The 16,946-nt window shown below is 46.0% G+C and overlaps 1 protein-coding gene across 1 annotated transcript in view; it reads left to right on the top strand.

Annotated features, from left to right (window-relative positions):
* The window catches only part of GPC4 (glypican 4), a 69,346-nt gene that overhangs the window by 30,640 nt on the left and 21,760 nt on the right, over positions 1–16,946 (top strand). The window contains exons 2-3 of the mRNA XM_055818120.1: positions 859–1,017; positions 15,026–15,417. Coding sequence (XP_055674095.1) covers positions 859–1,017; positions 15,026–15,417 — 551 coding nt within the window. The remainder of the gene's footprint in view (positions 1–858; positions 1,018–15,025; positions 15,418–16,946) is intronic.

The raw sequence follows: 16,946 nt of genomic DNA, 5'->3' as shown, positions 1-16,946 counted from the left end.
CAGCAGCATTTTATTGGTGGTGCTAGAAGAGGACAGCTTCATCCCGCACTGCAGCAAGAGGCTCTAAAAGCGAATTATGTGGGGCCAGACCCTGTATTCAAATTGTGAAGTTTTGAAGTGGAGCTGTGGTAGATACTGAAGCACTTTATGATTCTCTGACCAAACCAGTTTGCGAGGTGACCCTTAGGAGAGAATTATTTGTGAAGGCAGAAAAATCTGTTTGAATTCTCCAAAAACATCCACCAGTTTCACCCAGGATGATGACAAAAAACTGTAAATGTAGGAGCTGGGAAATATAAAGCTTTTTCATAAGCCATTACGTAAAACAAGTATATTTTAGTATCAGTGATAACTGTGCTTCTGAGAGAGATTATTGCTCCTGCGGTAACTGGGGGGCGGGTTGTGAAGAAAAAAGGATTTATTTGTACAAAAAGGACCATTGCCATTGATACTATGTTGTGTATTCACTGAATGAATTAGAAGTAATTAAAATACTCAGCAGAAACTTCATAGAAGATATCATAGTATATACAGGTCAATTTGCTCATTCTTAAATGATACTGAGCAAGATATGTTTGTTTTGTTTATTAACCGAATAAATAAGAGGACACTTTATAATGTTGTTGCAGAAAGACAACGCATGGTATTTGCATGTGTGGCTATGAAATTCCTCTACAGAATCGAGTTTTGATATGCCTGGTCCATCAATTGCAGTGGCAGGGGGGAGGAAGTGTGCTGTGTCCCCTTGGGAGGATAGGGGGCTGCGGGTCCTCGTGCCCCCTGCCTTGTAAGCTGACCTATTTGCCTTTGCATAGAGAGGCCTTTTTAACTCGGGGTGTTTTCTTCACTGCTTTTCAGGTGACCACTTGAAAGTCTGCTCTCAAGACTACACATGCTGCTCTCAAGAAATGGAGGAGAAGTACAGCCAGCAGAGTAAACACGACTTCAGAAACGCTGTCGTAGAGCTTAGCAATCACCTACAAACCATGTTTAGTTCCCGATACAAAAAGTTTGATGGTAAGTGCAGAGACCTTGAACTTGTTCTCCTTGGGATAAAATGTAAAAAACAAACAAACAAAAAACACCACCCATCCTGTTGTTCTTTATGTAGTTATTCTGCTGTGCCTCCCCCTTTGCTGGGAAAGTTCATGGTTCATGGCTCAGAGGGCAGAGCATGCCTTGTTTTGCAATCCCGTGAGAGAGAAATATCTGCTGATTATGCCTGTGTGTTTCCCAAAGAGAGAGATCTTCCTTTCTGATTAATCATTTGAAAAAAAAAATTCTGCTCTTAATGTAAGATTGCAGTTAGTTTTGTTGGTACGTCCCTGCAGCACGTGTAACGGTAATATGCGCATCTCGCAGCCCTGATCCACAAAAATGCTGATCTTTCCCAGTGTGTTGTGAACCAACAGGATTTGTATCTATCTCACTTAGCCTTTGGAGCTAAGCAGTACAGCAGATAGAGGTGGTTTATCAGAGGCCGAGGGTTCAAGTGTGATGCAGGATCAGAAGCAAAATGAACAAAGTCTTGGCTGAGTTCCTATCGCTCGAGTGACGCTGTCTGATAGGCAAATGACTGGTCTCAGAATTGCCTTGGGATCTGCAGCGGTGTCCCATCAGACTGGGCCTCGGCAGGGCATGCCAAGTTCACGGGAGCTGCAGGAAGAATCTCCCTCCGGAGGTAGCTGGCACACCCCTTCCCAGCATTACCCACCTTGCGGCCGGGTGCCTTTCTTTTGGGAGTGCCTCTTGCAAAGAGTTGAAGTTGATGCCCAGGCATCAGACACAGCACCCTTATGAGGTCTGAGCGGTGTGTCTCAGTTTTGCTGCTGAGTTCTTGGTTGTGACCGTTCCTGCAGGGTGCTGCAGGCACTGCAGGGCTCCCAGTCACTGCAGCCCCTGTGCCTGGGCATCCCCAGGAGGGGAGGAGCAGAGTATCAGGCTCCTGCCTGTGTGTCCTTGTTGGCTGGAGTAATGAGGCAACACCTGGTTGCACATGGAAATATCTGAAGAGTCAGGTGGACTAGATTGCTGAGACTGTTCTGCTCATAGGTCATCATCGCTGTCTGGTAGTAGAGGACAATTCCACTGCACAGCTCCTCTGGACCTTTCTTTCCCTTGTTCGGTCATTGGTTTGACATGGATTTTCTACTAACATCCTGAAGTCTGTGCCTTGAACCTCCCAGGGCCTCCTCTACACTATTGCAGCCCCTTTCTTTCAAAACAGATTAGCACTAGGGTGAGCGAAGAAGTCCCTGGGTATGAAATTGCAATGAGTCAAAGAGGAATTACGCAATCATCTTGATAGCATCTAAATCTGCTAGCTAAATATTTCTCTCTTAACCTCTGTTGTCTCTACCTGCTGGTACACCAAAGGGGCGATAGAGAGAGAACAGAAGTGTCTGGACTTGCAAGCTTATTAAATGCAGAACAAGACACTTAATGAAATCCAGCCCATAGATAAGCTCTTTCAAAGAGACTAGATGAGCAGCATCTACTTCACCTTAAATGAACGATGAGGGTTTTTGAAATGCTGTGTTGAAACAAAGAGCATGCATGGTTCGCTGTATTAGCATCCCTTACGTGGTACAGACATACTGCTAGGTGTGTCTGCCCGTTTGTAGGGTGAGAGATGGCTGCAGGGCTGCATGATGGTAGGGGGACATTAAGCTAAGCTGAGCTGTATAGCTGTCAAAGCACAAGGCTTCAAAATGGGTGAGCTTTGCTAGGGAGCCCTGTATGAGCTAGTTAATTTGTGCTGCATGGCTTTTCCACCAGCCCCTCGCAGCATGCCCTGTGCTGGTCTCATCCTGGTCTTAGCCCTGGGAGTCCTTGACAGGCAACTCTGGAAGGGGATGGTGCGATACTGTTCCTAGAAGCTGGATTTACTATGCCCAGCCTGTCCCCGAAGGGTGTTTCTCTGCCCTGCACAAAACTAATGAAGGAGAATTCATAACCTCCTCAGCTTGTACCAAAGCCTAATGGCCCTGTCTCTGAGCGTTTGCTAATAGCAGATCTAAATCTTCATTTGCTGCAGACAAAGCTAATTTAGGGATTCTTTAATCTTACCTGGGGTGGAAGCAGAGATTAACTGATTATTGTCCTCCATCATTTACCTCTTGGAATTTTTTTAATAGTGACTGCCTCTCTCTCTCCAGCCCAGCCACCTGGAGGCCTAAGGCACATCTTCAGCAGCACTCCTGTTGGTGGCTGGGGCTTGTTGAGGAGTCTCCCCTCTGAGGTCCTCAGACTCTTCTGCAAACATTTTGGAGTGCTGTGCCCTAGACTGCCGTGGTAGTTTCATTTGGTCAAGAGCCTGCTGTTGAGTGATCAGCTGCCTGTGGTGTGGTGTTCCCTTCCTTTGGTCCTGGTGCTTGGTCATCGGATCAGCTGGTCAGTTCTGCCTTGCATGTTTGACGACTTCTTGTCCAAAGTAATTCTTCCCACACTTTTTGATGTGATGTGCCCAAACTACAGGAAGGAGAGACAATCAAGACCCATATATTTGTCCTGACCTCTAGGGATGAGATTGGAAAAGCACGTGATCCCCTCCAGAGCTTTTCCTGTGCATGGGCCCATGCTCTGATTTTAGCGTTTGCAGCTCTTTGGGGCTGCCTCATTACTAGTAGCCAAAGCTATTCATGAGCTGTGCACCTTCCTCTGTTTAACAAGAAATGCTCTGTGCTACAGCTGTGTAGGGGGACTGAGCAGGTAAGATACTGCAGAGACCAAATTTACTTTGCTTAACTGGCCTCCCAGAAAGTGGGATGAACATTCGTCTTGCAGGGTGACACATGCCCATGCTGCGAAAGGCTACTCCAGGATGCAGCTCAAGCAGCAAACTGTGTCTTCCAGCATTTTGGGAATCTTTATGGGTTCTCTGGCTGCTAATCTCTTAGCCTTGACATTCCAGTCCTAGAGGAGAAGCAAACCCATGCTGCCTCCGTTATGTGCTTGACCTTTGCAGCAGTTGCTGCTGCAAAAGGATAGTCAAAAAGGCGGCATGTCCTTTGGATGGAGGCTGTGATGCCCTGTGGCTTTTGGCGCGTTTGCATCAGCTGTTGCTGGAGCACTGTGTGCTGTTGGAACCGTTGCCAGAATTGCTCTGATCTGACACCAAAGCCGTACAGAAATGGATTATCTCCTCTTAATCGGGAGCATGGAACAAGCTGCTGATTATCCGTCCCCAAAGGGCTGACCAGAAGTAATTTTGGCTCCTAATGCGTAATGCAACAGCGTCAGATCCTCCTGCATTTGTTTGGTTTGCAGACACTGGGAGAAAACTGGAACTTTGGAGTCCCATAATGTATATATCCTGTCTAAATATTTGCTTACGGTATAGCTATGTATGTTCCTGGGGGTCTCCTGTTGTGATTTAAACCACTAGTCTGATCCCAGTGTAGCAGTAAGATATATATTTTCAGGAGTAAGGGAAATGCCTTTTTGATAAAATAAAAAATACTTTGGGAGTTGTTGGATTCCCCATTGCTAATGTTTTTAGCAGTGAAAATTTGCTGGTTTCTCTGGCATACCTGATTTCAGATATGTGTATGGGCTGCGTTTAGAAACTAGCAGGTGAGATTCTCTGACTATGTAAGCATCTCCCTCTGACAATGACAGCCATGGGAAAGCCACAAAGCTGTGTGACTGTGACATCTCATGCCACAGAAGCAGCTATAGCAGCTAAGCCTTTCCTTTTTTTTCTTTTTTTTTTTTTTTTCCTTCCCCCTTTAAAATTTCTTTTGCCTTGTCTCGTCTTCAGCAGTTAGTGCTCTCCCCTTCCCTCTCCCAGGGATTAATAGCATTAATAGGATTAATGGTGACATTAAGACTGCATAAATGCTTGGTCCCGTTCATTAAACTCAAACTTTCACCTCTTTTGCCCTTTCAGGCTGAAGTTTTCCACACTGGGGTCTGTGCTAGCCAAGCAGTGCTTTCGGGAAATTGTTCAGCTGTTTTGAGGAATTGGAGCAGGGACAGGACATAGCCCATAACTCTTCTTGAGCATTTCTGCTGTTCTGTTGCTTTCTATGTAAGATGTTCTTAGGGTTTTTTTTCTTATTAAAGATGCCTCCTGAATCTCCCAGAAGACCTAGCTGTTGTGCTAGGTCTTTTCTGAAGGGAAAAATAGTTTTTTTGTAGGCTGGTTGCAGAGGGATTGGGGAGGACAGAGCCCCAAACCCCTGTGAGCAGAGTGGCTGCTGAGCCTCTGCCCTGTGGGGCCGAGTCCAGCAAGTGGATGCTTATTCTCCTGTCCCTGCATTTGACAAGTGCTTTTGCTGTTGTACTTAAACCAAGTCTTGTCCTTTCTGCTTGGTCTGGATTTAGGGGAGGCAAGCAAGCTTCTGCAACTCTTGTTGTGTGGGAATGATGTAAGAGATGAACTCTCCGATGTGAGGTGGTCTGTTTGTGGGCTGGGCTGGCAGTAGGTTTGGTGTTCCCAGCACCCAAGCAACAGATTTTTACAAATGGTACAACCCAAGCAAGCATCTGGGAAACTATTAAATGCCCAGAGTCCTGTTTCTGGTCTGCTCCTCCTGACTTTTCCATTAGCATTTAAGATAAAACAAAGACAGGAGTGTAAAACAACCCCCCTTTGGGGTAATGAGTGGAATGAAACCAAATCCAAGCAGCAGGAGCTTGCCAGGGGTCCCCATAACTGTGGTGTGTCCACCCCTCTGCTGCATGGGGACCAGGCAGAGGGGCTGGAGAGGGACCCCTGTTTGTGAGTTCCGTGTTTATGTTGGGCAGAGTAGCCTCAGGTGTAAAGTGCAGTTGTACTGTGCTGCTTTGAAGCATCATGGGGTGGCCTTGATCTTCTGTGTTACTCCTGGGTGCATGAATTAATTCCAGTAACAGGCTGTGGCTGAGTCCGTGTGACTAGTCAGGGAGGGGCATTGGCTAAATGCCTTCCAAACTATTCTGAAACTAGGGAAAAAATGCCCTGGAATGTCATGTCTGAATTGGTAACCCCTGGCTTCCAGCTGCTGTCTCCAGGTAGGAGTTTGCGGGGAGGTGTGCTGGGACAGTAGGATGAATGGCTGGGAAGTGTTAATAACTGGGAATGAGACAAAGGGACAAGGGAAAGCTTTTGGTGGTCTCCCCTCTGCTGCTCCAGGCAGTGCGGATGCAAACAGTGAAAGACAAGCCTCACAGGTGCCCAGCCTACTGCTCCTATAGTTAGAATCTGGCAGACCAGAGGGGCTCTCTGCCTTACTGAAATAACTGCCCTTTGGGGACCTTCATCTTGCATTAACTCTTTTCTTGGAGACTGCCTGCAAGAGCAGAGACCTGATGCCTCATCCTGCTCGTGTGCCAGTCCTCCCCCCTGCTCCATGTCCATGGCACCCAGGACTGTGGGCTTAGTCCTGGCTGCCAGCACATTCATCTCTGCAGGAGGCTGCTCCTGGTATTGTGGCACAGCAGGAGCGCCGAGAGGAGAGACCTGGTGGACCTTTGATGCCTACTGTGCCAGAGGTGCGTGGTGTTCGTGCTTCTGAATAAATCTGTGTGTGGTGGAGAGAGCTCTTGCCATTACAACCCATCCCCTGGCAGGTACGCTGATGACTGCATCGTTAACGTACAAATAATAGAGTGGTTTTGTCTATCCGTTGCCACTCATGTCTAGATATAAAGGCACAGCCTTGTCCTTTCCTCTCTGGAAAGGGATGGCACCAAACCTCATACTAACCAGGGCAGAAAGCAGTGGGAAGATCCTTTTAAGTTTTGCAGAAGCAGCAGTTGCTGAGAGCCAGTCCTTCAGACTTGTTTTCAGACCTGTGCTTACCAGAGGTGTAGGGATGGAGTGATCTCGGAGAAGCTGGAGGGAGCAACCACCAACACGCTTCCTTTAGAAAATGCCACTTGTGGGCTTTTGTTTGTGCTTTCTCACTCACTACAACAATAATGAAACAAATTGTCTGCTGTCTCTGCAGTGGAAGTTTGTTTATTTGTTTGCACTTAACTGGCTCCTCTCCATCTGGAGATTTTTAAGGAGGTCCGTAGACCACTGTGGTTTTTAGTCTTGCTCGTTGAGAAGGGTGATGCTTGTCTGACAGTCGTGGGGACCAAACCTCTGTTTTGGGAGGCTCAGAAAGATCCTGAGGTCAAGTTATCTCAGAAGAAGGCGATCTCAAAGTGGGGGAGGCTCCTGCCCTGTAGGTTTGGGGTAGAGAGGGAGACTAGATTTTGTAAGTGAGCAAAGACCTCAGCAGTGCGCAAAACCACTTTGTGTATGAGGTTCGAGGGATCAGTCTTCTACCATCAGAACAGCAGTTCTGCTGTTAAGATCACAGGTAAACTGCTGTTACCCTTTTGGTTTTATTCCAAAAGCAAAGACCTTTATACTTGGCTACAGGAAATGTGCCTGGTGCCCTCTGGTTACTAATTGCTGTCAACCGGTCAATGAGCTATTGTTTGTCTGTTTAAAATTAACTCTCTTTTTCCTCCTTCCTGCACAAAGAGCCACCTAGCCTATGTGTGGGTTTGGTGTGCTTGCATAGTCCTGCAGGCTGCTCCCCTGAATGCTGGTTGAGTTGGTGGCATTTTGAGGTCTTGTGGTGGGCTTCGGGATAAGATATTAGATTGGTGCAGAGCTAGAACTATTTCGTTAGTGTTAAATATGCTGTAATGTCTTAGCATCCAGCCATATGCATGCTGGATGAACAAATAAGAGAGGTGGCCCTAACTGGAAGAGCTCTCTTTGCAAATATAGTGAGATGAGGGGAACTGAGGTAACAGGAATGAGAAAACCATCCCCACTGTTCAGCAGCACGGGTCCTCCTCAAGCTCTTCAACAGCAATAGGAAGGGAGGCTTGGAGAAATACCTGTATGTGAAATACCTTGGTGAGTGTCCCAGAAAGCCCCTCTGAATCGGGGGTATGTGGGAGGCAACCTGAAAGGAGCTCGCTTCTAGATTTTGCAGGTGGTGTTGGCTGTTTGGTGTGGGAAGTCGGTGTGTTGGTACCAAATGGACGTAGGTCAGCAGGCTAAAGCAGCTGAGCAGTAGTAGATGTGTTTGAAAGGTCAGCTGGGATTGAGGAATGGGTGCAGTGGAAATTAGATGTGGGGGGCTATGGAGGAAGCAAATGGAGGGAAAAGAAGCGGCAGCAAGGGAGGTGTGTTGGGGAAGACTGCTGTTGAGTTGTGGTCATTAAGAGGAGGATGGAAGAGCTCAGAATGAAGGATCTGCTGCTCGGAGAGGAGGCAGCGTGGGAACAGTGGGAGGAACCTGCTATAGCTGATCCAGAACAGGATGCATGAGCAGTGGCGGTCCCTGGAAATAAAGATGAGGAGGCTGCAAAGTCTGCCTTGTCCTGCTATGTGGGATGCTGGAGAGCAGGATGGACCAAGAGGGGACCAAGAGCATTTCTGTTGTCGCTGCTTTCCTAATTTGTGGGGTGGCTGCTAGATGCAGCAGAATGCAGTGCACTGCTATTTGCTTCTTGAATCAAAGACTACAGTCTCTGCTGTTTTTCCTCCTCCTTCATGGCTTCTTATTCTTCTAACAAGCTTGGTCTCTGTGTGATGGTGGTGATCTTGTGCTGTGTTACATTCTGCCCTGCTCTTCTGGGGTTCTGCTAGCCCCAGGGTGCAGATGGAGATCATGCTCATGGGCCCTCCAGAAACAAGAAGTTGTAGAAATCCTGGGTTCTGGTTTTTCCCCCCGCTGTGAGGCTGCAGCCCAATTGTTATTGTTGTGAAACCTTTTATTAATCAAGCAGAGTTTGAGGAGATGTTGTTGTCTCTCCTAGCTCTCCAAGGTTTACATGTCGGTGCTGTTGCTGTGACACTGCCATGATTTAAGCCTGTACTATTTCAAACTCTGTGGAAGAGTTCTTCCCATGTCAGTAAGTGCTAACATATGTTTGAAAACAGGACAGAGAAACAGCTTGTGGATTTGCCCTGCCCTTCCTGAGTTCATATTCAATAAATGTGTTAGCACTATGTATTCATCAGTTTCTCAACACTTCTGGAAAAAGGTTGTTAAGCTATGGTTTGTTTTTCCCTGGTGGAAATTACAAATGCGGTATATGCAATAAAGGAAGTGAAGGCATATTAAAAATCGTGAGGCACATTTAGAAAAAAAATATCTCTCTTTCCTTTGGAGTAGGTGGTGTGGCTACAAATGAGAGCTGTGAAAATTTGTCTTTTTCCTCCAAATTCCTTTTATCTGTCTGGATTGAATTTCGCTTTGCATGGTAGGAGCAGCTGCAGGGTGGAATTTGCATCTGCAGATGCACCTCTGTGAAGGCACTGGGCTGGTGCCGGCCCCTCTGCAGCACAGCCTTTGGGGCCATGGCTTGGGCAAGAGCATTCGTCTAGGAATCCATCTTGCTGCTGTGGACGTTTTATGAGTAAACCATTTTACAAGAAAATATAATTAATGTCTTTGTGGCAGTGTTCTCCTGTACATACTAGAAAGCATAATTGTCTATACAGACAAGCAAATTAAAGGTTTTGGTAAAACAGTCCTTAATAATAATCTGGACAACGTATTAAGGGTATACCCAAAAAGCTAGGTGGCAAATTATCTGAAACCAATTAATTGTGTCCATAAAAATTCATCATGTTCCCTCTGCATGCTTGAGCTGGGTTTTATTTGGTTTTTAAGGTGTGTCAAGTAATTGCATGTCTACCTGGTATCTGTTTGCCTAGTTCTGTTTGAGGTTTCCAAATTTAGGCCAGTTGAAAACTCAGCTCTAAACTTAAGCAAACCTGGTGCATGGGAAATGTAACATGTCTGGTAGCCTTTGGGAGCAGAAATGTGCGTGGTAGCTCTGGTCTCCGTTTGGAAGGACACCAGCACACCTGAACATGGCCAACAGATGGGCATCTGTAGAGCGCATGTTGGCTCAACAGCCTTGCTGAGCTCTTGGATAAGACTTGCAGCCTTTTTTTTGCACTGCAGGTAATGTTTGCTATTTTTGTGCTGAGCTCCGGATCGCTTACAGTTTGACTTTGCAGTTGGAAGAGGGGCAAGTGGGGTGCCATGGAGCACTGTGCTTCTCGGTGTGAAATTATTCTCTGAAATAAATGTGTTTCGTTCCTGAAGATCAGCAAAATCAAGGCAAAACTTTGCACTGTGGTTATGGGTTCAATCCTGAGGGCTCCCTGCCTGGGGCATGGCTGGAGGGGCAGAGGATGCCAGTGCTTCACTGCTGCCGAGGGGCAGCGGGTGCTGGTGGTGGCAGGAGGCAGCTCAGGCCAGGCAGTTGTGCTGCTGCTGCTTTTGTCACCAGTGTTCTTGGGGAAATGCCATACCTGCCTGTGGGTGAAGGGGAACGTGCCCCTTTGATGTGTTCATCTAATTTCCAGGAGCTGCCTTTGATTTAGGTAGGACTGTGCCCTACAGCAGCAGGTTGTCCTCATCAAAAGCCCTCTTGTATGAAAATCTCACTCTTCACATGAAAACGTTAGCATGAGGAATAGGAAAATGTTGCATCCCTTTCTTACTTAAAAAAAAGGGTATTTTCAGATGAGACCTATGAATCCAAGGTCAAAAAAATATTGGGTACAAAAATCAAAGTGGCTATGTTATCTGGAGGTGGATTTGCCCTGTGCCTCGCAGTGGGTGGAGCGGTTGCATTTCTTCAAGTAGCTCGTGTATCTGCAATTCGGAAGAAAAATTGTTTTGAATTATTCTGGCAGTGGAAGCTAACGTCATGTGGAAGCACCTTGGGGAGGTGTGGTGCACTCCTGCACTGGGTTACTGGCAGGGCTGGTCTGCCCTCAAGCTGCAAACAGGTAATACATCTTAATACCTCAAAAAAGGAATTTGCCAACTAACTATGGTTTTTTTTCCCACTGTGCCCTTTTATGGAAGGGTTTGTTCAAAAGCAAAGATTCCACCCACTCCCACCCAGGGTTCTTATTGCAGAAATACCAGATATGTCACATCCAGTCTTTCTTACAGTTTTATGACATCTCTAGGGTTTCCTTGAGTGTTGGCTATTTAAATTCTAACCTGAAATTCTAATGTGTTAAAAGAGTAAACAGAGCCCAGAGCTGTAGATTGCTTGACTGCAGATTACAGCCTCTTCTATCTCTAAAAGTTAATTGCATTGGAAATGTCATCTTCCTTTGAACATCAAAGTCCGTAGCATCTACAGGATTTATTTTGCAATACAGACAAATTTTAAACTTTCTTCTTGACATTAGGAACGGTTTTGTAGCTCTGGTCCCACTGGACAGCTTGGCTGGGCTCTGTGGGTGGCAGCGCTGGTATCTTTGCCCCTGCACTCACCCTCCTGAGCATCACCCTGAGCAACAAGATGACTTTTCATCAGCAGGGCTTAGCTGAGATGGGCTGAAGCAGTAAAATGTGGACTTGCTCCCATATCAGGTTGGACCAGAGCTGGCTGAGCCATGTTAGTCCAGCGCCTTCTCTATGGTCCGTCCTCTCTGTGTAACCCAGACATCTCTCCGTGCTCTGCTCTTAGCTGGGAGAACCAGGGAAACTTTCCAGCCACGTGCTGCTTCTGCAGGTCAGTTTGTGAAGCCCTTTCCCGTCGGTGTGTGTGCTTTTATGCCTGTTTGTGGACAGAGGGGCCAGCCCTTGTTCTGGGAGTTTAAACAAGATAACTGGAGGGAAAAGAGAGCCTGCCATCTCTCTAGATAGCAGTGTCTTGGGGAGTACTGGCAAAGTATGATTCGTTGTCTGTGAAAAACGTTTGCGTTTGACAGCTTTTCACAGGAAGCCTGTCAGAGTGATAATTTAATGAGTACAGATTGCTTGCGACACAGCTGTAAAACATGCTTTTAGAGTGCTGTAAAATAAGCAACCAAGGCTTTTGTGTGTTTGCTTTGTTTGAGAACAAGTCAACTTCTAATACAAATGAAAGGTGGTCATTTATTTCACCCAGCAAACAGTCAAGACGTAAGAGAGGAAGCTGCCATTTTTCTTCTTGTGGTGGCAAGGTTAATGCTGGGTTATGTTGGTGTTTGCTAATCAGCTCGTTTCTGTGAAGGGGAGAATTAATATCTAATTAGATGTAGGGAGTTACTAGTCAGATTAGCATTTAAACCATAAAAAGGACTCTTGGGCTTTCTTCTCTTCATTGCAGACGCCTTTGCCCATGGTTTGCACAGAGAAAAGCTTAATGTTCCTTCCTGTGCCCAAGCTGATTTCTTGATGGGAAGACAGAAACTGAGGATGAAGTTTTACTCGAGCTGTTGGCATACTGTAAATCTTATCTATATATAATCTCATTTAATTGCTGCTGCTGCTGCTGCCCAAGTTGAGTGCTGTGCATTGCATGGGGGAAGATGTTGCCATGCACATCCCACTGCTGGGTCTATCCCTGCTTGCTGGTGTGGGGTGGCTCCTTGTCCCTGTGCCGTGCTCAGCACCCCTCCTCTCTACCTTTTCCCAACCCCATGCCCACTCCAGGAGCTGTGAGGTGCCAGTGAGGCCCCCCGTGGGCTAAGCCGTTGGTGCCAGTCACCAGGGCATCCCATGCAGCACAGTTTGGGGATGCAGGCATATGCTGGCAGGGAAGCTTCACTGGGCAGGAGGGTGGGTGCTGCCTCTGTGCTACAGACACACAGCCCCTCCTCTGTCCCCCTCCCCTTCTTAGTTGGAAAGTGGCACCTAAATGGGTGTTTTCTGCCTATGGAAGTGCTGGCTAGTAAGTGGTGCCTCCTTCAGCGGTGTTGTGTTGGGGTTTTAGAAGTGGCTGGTTTTCTTGTGAAGTTTTTGTTTCTTTTATTTACCTTCCTTTTGGGCAAGGAGAAGCTGCTGGCTGGAAGACTGCAGGTGTGCAGGTATATGCTGCTAATTAGGTTGCCTTTTTTTCTTTTCAGGATAATTAATGAACACACTTGGTTCTAGCCCACATGAAAAATTGCTAAGAGATGAAGGGCTCTAAAGCCTGGATGTGGTTTATTCAACTTCCACTTTGGAGTGTAACCAATAAAATGAGTTTGGGCAGGAGAATAACTCAGTTATGGTAATATGGATGTATTACTTGAGATAACTTCCTTGGCTCAAAACACTGGTTTTGGTTCCTTTAGACTGGTGGTTGGAACTATTTAACAGATTTCCCATCAATATAGTATGTAATTCTTCTGAAGAATTTGCTGATGCATCTGCCAGCTCTTGTGCCTGGCACGAAAGTATTTAAATAAACTACTTATTTGTGATGCTAAAAGGTCTGAGCAAAGGAAGGAAGTGAGCCTTCAAAATGATTAAGTGAATTAGAAATTAATATACACCAAGCTAATCTCTATAGTATAAACTCAACAGAAAAAAATCTTCCTGGAGAGGAAATGCCAGTCATGGGAACGAAAGTGGAGGTTCCTGCTGATATTGGACAGAGGATGTGTTGGGTGTTTGAAATCAATCTCTTCTTCCCTGGATCATTTCTCTTGTGCTCCTAAGAGGCTGCATTATATACAGCCATGTCAGGCACTGAGCCCCATGACTTTGTTCGTCAGGAACTTGAAGAATGTTTCAGTTTTTCCAGAAGATGTTTTCTGTGTTAGGCTTTGTTTGTACTGGAGCACTTTGAAGACGAAAAGCTGAACTTAGGCATACTTTTAATATGTTTTAACAAGGTTTAAATTCACACTAGGCCAAAATATCGCGCCCACCCCCCCCACCCCCCCCCCCCCCTTCTAACAACTTCTGGCTTTAAACATTACTCCTTTGAGGATTAAAAAAACCCACAGAGGCATGTTTGATTAAAAAATATTTATTGAATATGAGTCACAGAAAAGCAGAGGTCAGAATCGTCAATTGCTGATGGCATGCATAAAATAATATGCTTCTTGACTGTGCTGTGGCGGTGGAGAGGCTGCGCCTGTGCCCCAGTGTCTCGCTTGGGGCTGGGGCAAACGGGTGGCAGCCTGGCGTGAGCACCACCGGCATGTGATGGTTTGTCCCAGTGGCACCTACCCTTGCTCTCCTTAGCTCCTTCCCAAGGCCACATAGTGTGGAGTTTTGTTCCAAAATTGCCCAGATGCACTTGGCTTAATGGACCCCTCCCCTATCTTTTAAATAATCTGCACAGAGTCTCCAAGGCAAAGACTTTGTGTTTTTGCGTAGAGCCACATGCCAAGGCTTCAGTGGTGCTGTCTTGGCAAGGGATGTTCTTTAAACTGACCTGGCGGTTGCATCTCATGTGCCAGATCAGCTTGTTACTGGAGTTGGAGATGTGTGTGACGCTGCCAAGACACGGTGACAGTGCTTCAGCAGTGGCCGCTCTCTAGCACCAGGCTGTCTGGTGCTCTGGGAGGGTGAGCTGAAATGGGGATTTGCTTTTAAGTGATGAAACCCAGGGGCCCCTGTGTGTCCTTTGTAATCTGAAAAATCTCGTCATTCTTATGCCAAGTGTTTAGCATTTGGGTTTTGAGCAGATTCTGGCTTAATTGTCGTGGGGTTTTTTTTGTACTGCTAAACATCTGAAGCCCTGTCTGTAATCATGACCATTTAGGTAATTAGAGACAGGCTCTGCCCTGAGAGATGATAAACTTGCAAGATGAGAGAAAGAACCCACAGGTAGATTTTTGGGTTTGTCTTTGAATTTATTAAAATTTGTTCATTTTTGAGGCTGGTTTATGATCATTTCAGAAAGTTAATTGATGAGAACTGAAAAGAAAGACCCTTTTGTGCAAAATACCTGTTTAAGAAAAAGACCACCTTTTTTGCTTTCTGCTTTCTGATATTCTTGTGCTTTGAAATGACGACTTTTAAGATGGCTGAATGGTAACATAAGAAACTGGCTCCCCCCCTCCCCCCCCTTTTGTCATGGTATTCAGATTTGCATCAAAAGAGACTTCATTCATGCAAGTCTTTTTGATCTGGAGAGAGGTTTGGTGGAGGGTGTTTTATGAAGTGTAATAAAAAAATTTTGAGATACAGAAATTGTTTGAAAAATCTTTGGGAGTCCTTTAACCTTACGTTTCATTTGGATGAGGGTCTTGTGCTGAATTTTCCAGTTAAGCAATTGCAATGGTTGTAGAAGTGTGTGAACACACAATCCAATGCCTGTGTTTACCACATCTTCTCTTCCTCTTTTCTAGAGTTCTTCAAAGAACTTCTCGAAAATGCTGAGAAGTCGCTGAATGACATGTTTGTGCGGACATATGGCCGTTTGTACATGCAGAACTCAGAGCTGTTCAAGGACCTCTTCGTGGAGCTGAAGCGGTACTATGTGGGCGGCAACGTCAACCTGGAGGAGATGCTCAACGAGTTCTGGGCACGCTTACTGGAGCGCATGTTCCGGCTGGTCAATCCCCAGTACCACTTCACGGACGAGTACCTCGAGTGCGTTAGCAAGTACACCGAGCAGCTGAAGCCTTTCGGGGATGTGCCGAGGAAGCTCAAGCTACAAGTCACACGAGCATTTGTGGCTGCCCGCACCTTCGCGCAGGGCCTTGCCGTCGCAAGGGACGTTGTGAGCAAAGTGTCTGCGGTGAGCTCTGTCTTGTGATAATTCCCAAGTCCCGTGGACCTGTGATGGGTAGCATCTTTCCCTGTTGTCCTGACTAGGTACCCAAAGGTGTTGGTGGTAGTTGAGCACAGGTGGGACTGCACTCCATCTGTGTAGGCTGTGCCCTTGGTCACGTTCTGGGCACACCACCATCCAGTGCTGCATCCCAGCAGCAGGGATGTTTCCCAGGTTGATGCTGTCCTCCTGTCCAGGGTACAGCAATGAGCAGGAAATTAAATATCTTCTGCAGTGGAAATAACAATGTTTGCTTGTGTAATGGCCCTATCTTCTTCTTAATATTGCCTTCAAATTACAGCGAGTCATGGATACTGTGGGCATCTATTATGGAGCAGCTGATGATTTGCTCCTTGCTCCCAGGCATGGGGAGAGGCTGTTCGCATGAGCAAACAGTACTTTTATGATAACAGTAAGCTGGAGCCATGGGCACGGGGCCGGAGCCAGCTGTACTTTGTGCCACACACACTGCATGAGTTACAGCTCAGACTTTTATGATAAAGTAAATTCTTTTTCTGATCAAATAGATATGTGTTGGTCACTTAAATGTTTACCTCCCTCTTCTTATAAACCACTTTGAAGTGGTTTAAGTGAGGTGATTTTTTTTCTTTTTCCTTTTTTTTTTTTTTTTTGACACGAGATTTGTCTTTAATTTTAGTCTGAGTTGTATGGTACAGGGAACAGGTGTAGTCAATAATCCCTTTAAAGTGATTGTGTAAGATAATAAATATTAGTGATTTCCTTTTAAAAAACTCAGCTCATTTCCTGTGGGCTACAGAAGATTTAGTATAATCATTTAATCGGGCAGAGAGGTTTACTTTCTGTCTGCCTGCTTACAGAGTAGTGAAACACCAGGCTTAAAGGGCAGGCAGTAGTTTGAATCACCCTAAGTGCCACGAAAAAAAAGTAGTAAACCATAAAAGAATAGCCGTTCAGGTACTTTTAGAAGCAGAATGCAATTTTGGAGGCAGCACAAGCAGCATCCTTAAGTGAGATAATAATTCATATTGCTTTGACTTTACAGGGGTAATATTAAAATACTCTATCTCTCTAGAAAGAAAAAAAAATTGTTTCCATGTTAATTTTTCTCAAAGAGAAGTGAGGAAAACAGCCTGTGATAAGCCTGTATATGTGCGATAGGGCAGAGAATACTAACAAGGGAAGAGTTGCTATACTAATATGCAGGCTCCAGGAGCAAGTTGTAAGTTAGCAGGGGCAGGTTTAGGTCCTTGGGCACTTTGACTCCCCGTTTAATAGTGATGACTCTCATGTTATGTCTGCGTGCTGCTGGTTGAGGATAAGACCACAAAATCCTTCAGCCTCGGGAACACTGTCCTGTGGTGGGAAGAATATGTGGGAGGGAGGGTCGGTGCTGGATGAGGCTAAGCATCGTGTCTCCCTGCCAGGTCACTGGCCAAGCCTGCCAACCTTTTGGTTGGGGTTTCAGATTTGGTGGCTCTTATTTCTGGCTGTGTGGCAGATACTGTGGTCAGGGG

This window comes from Falco peregrinus, chromosome 13, assembly GCF_023634155.1.
Source record: "Falco peregrinus isolate bFalPer1 chromosome 13, bFalPer1.pri, whole genome shotgun sequence".
Classification (NCBI taxonomy): Eukaryota; Metazoa; Chordata; class Aves; order Falconiformes; family Falconidae; genus Falco; species Falco peregrinus.
Note: the sequence above shows the minus strand (reverse complement) of the source record. Positions and strands in the feature narration are given on the sequence as shown.